Source organism: Sorex fumeus, unplaced genomic scaffold, assembly GCF_029834395.1.
Source record: "Sorex fumeus unplaced genomic scaffold, SorFum_2.1 ptg000048l, whole genome shotgun sequence".
NCBI classification, from domain to species: Eukaryota; Metazoa; Chordata; class Mammalia; order Eulipotyphla; family Soricidae; genus Sorex; species Sorex fumeus.
This window is the reverse complement of record NW_026606105.1, coordinates 3,128,285-3,130,479: the sequence shown is the minus strand read 5'-3', so window position 1 is coordinate 3,130,479 and position 2,195 is coordinate 3,128,285. Positions and strand designations below refer to the sequence as shown.

The 2,195-nt window shown below is 43.6% G+C and overlaps 1 protein-coding gene across 1 annotated transcript; it reads left to right on the top strand.

Annotated features, from left to right (window-relative positions):
- The first annotated feature begins 1,038 nt into the window (after positions 1–1,038).
- On the top strand, positions 1,039–1,971 carry LOC130032348 (olfactory receptor 13-like). The gene has a single exon (XM_056123932.1). The coding sequence runs from the start codon at positions 1,039–1,041 to the stop codon at positions 1,969–1,971; it is 933 nt and encodes a 310-aa protein (XP_055979907.1).
- Positions 1,972–2,195: the final 224 nt, after the last annotated feature.

Below are 2,195 nucleotides of genomic sequence, written 5' to 3'. Positions count from 1 at the left end.
TAGATTAATATTTTTAAAATCTCAGACTTACAGCTACAATCATGAAATAATTAAGACAATTATCATCTTTGCTAATTAAGTAGGGAAGAATAAAACAGAAAATTATAAGTATATTTATATGCTAAGGATTTAAATATGTATGTACACACAGATATATTTGTATATGAAAGCATAAATACATATGTATACATTTGTGTCTATGAACCTGTTTGGTATTTCTAAATATAGAACATATTTGGTTTCTATATGTTCCCACACGGCAGAGTTTGGCAAACTCCCCGTGGCGTACCCAATATGCCAAATACCAGTAACAATGATGGGTCTCATTGTCCTGAAGAGCCTTGAATATAATCTCAGGGCTAGGATGAAGGAGACGTTACTGGGGCCTGCTGGAGGCAATCGACGAATAACAGAATGATTTGTGATTTGTGATGTTCCCCAAAGCATACATACATATGTTGCATAAACATACATAGAGATATAGAAATGAAGTATCCAAATTAAGGCAACTACCCACATTCTCTCAGTTTAAAATGATCTACTAACAAGAGCACAAACCAACAAATAATGTATACACTGAAGGTACAAAAGTGAGAGAAAGCCTGATGAAAGTATGACTTACTTGTACCTTATCACATGAATAGGCAACAATACAAAAAACACATGAATCCAGGTAACAACTGTTGCAGGAATGTGTGTGCCTGGAGTTCTGATTAGCATCATCGCCAACTGAAAAAAAAATAGCCTCTGTCGTGAGGGCTGTTAAGTAATAACATGTTCTGCATTTTGGTAGAAGTTGGTTTGGATATGAAGCTAAGCTGGGTATGATGATAGAATACTTGCATTTAGATGTTCTTGGTGGGACATTTCTATTTCACTTGGAATGCAGTTATTAACTAATAGGTAGGAGGACAAAAATATCACTGAAAACGTTTTTGTTTCCCTAAGACAGAACATGACTCACCCAAACTCACCCTTTGTAAGCCCTGATCTCGGACATTCAATCGTGGTGAGCTCTGCGGTGTCTTTCACAGGACAATGGGGGGAAATCACACAACAGTGACGGAATTCATTCTGTTGGGATTTCCTCTGGACCTGAAGATCCAGGCGATTCTCTTTGGCCTCTTCTCTCTGTTCTACGCCTTCACCCTGCTGGGGAACGGGATCATCCTGGGGCTCATCTCCCTGGACTCCAGACTGCACACCCCCATGTACTTCTTCCTGTCCCACCTGGCCATAGTGGACATCGCCTACGCCTGCAACACAGTGCCCCAGATGCTGGTCAACCTCCTGGACCCAGCCACGCCCATCTCCCTTGCAGGCTGCTTCACGCAGACTTTTCTCTTTTTGACCTTTGCTCACACCGAATGCCTCCTCCTGGTGGTGATGTCCTATGATCGGTACGTGGCCATCTGCCACCCGCTCCGCTATTCTGTCATCATGAGCTGGAGAGTGTGCATCTCCCTGGCAGTGACCTCCTGGACCATTGGAGTCCTTTTAGCCTTAGTGCATCTCATTTTACTCCTTCCCTTACCCTTCTGTGGACCCCAGAGAATTAATCACTTTTTCTGTGAAATCATAGCTGTGCTCAAGCTCGCCTGTGCAGATACGCACATCAATGAGATCATGGTTCTGGCTGGAGCCGTGTCTGTGCTGGTGGGACCGTTGTCCTCGATTGTGATCTCTTACGCTCACATCCTCTGGGCCATCCTGAAGATCCAGTCGGGGGAAGGGCGTCAGAAAGCCTTCTCCACCTGCTCCGCCCACCTCTGTGTGGTCGGACTCTTTTATGGCACAGCCATCATCATGTATGTTGGACCCAGGTACGGGAACCCCCAAGAGCAGAAAAAGTATCTTCTGTTGTTCCATAGCCTCTTCAATCCCATGCTGAACCCCTTCATCTATAGTCTCCGGAACAAAGAAGTCAAGGCTGCTCTGAAGAGAATGGTCACAAAAGACAGAAGTCCCTGAAAGCCACAGAGAATAAGGAAATGCTAAGTTGAATGAGACAGAATCACTCACCACATCTAATACTTACGCAAGATGCATATGTATGCTGGAGAATCTCTTTTGTGTTCTTGAAAAGTTTTATGACTATCCAAGACAAATGATTCAGCATTCCTTTCTCTGACATTGAAGGCCAGTGACACACACACAGACATACACGCGAAATGCCTTCAATCACGTTAGCAAAC

Bases quoted from the DNA above. Each gene is read 5' to 3' on its own strand.
- LOC130032348 (XM_056123932.1), top strand. From the start codon at position 1,039: ATGGGGGGAAATCACACAACAGTGACGGAATTCATTCTGTTGGGATTT.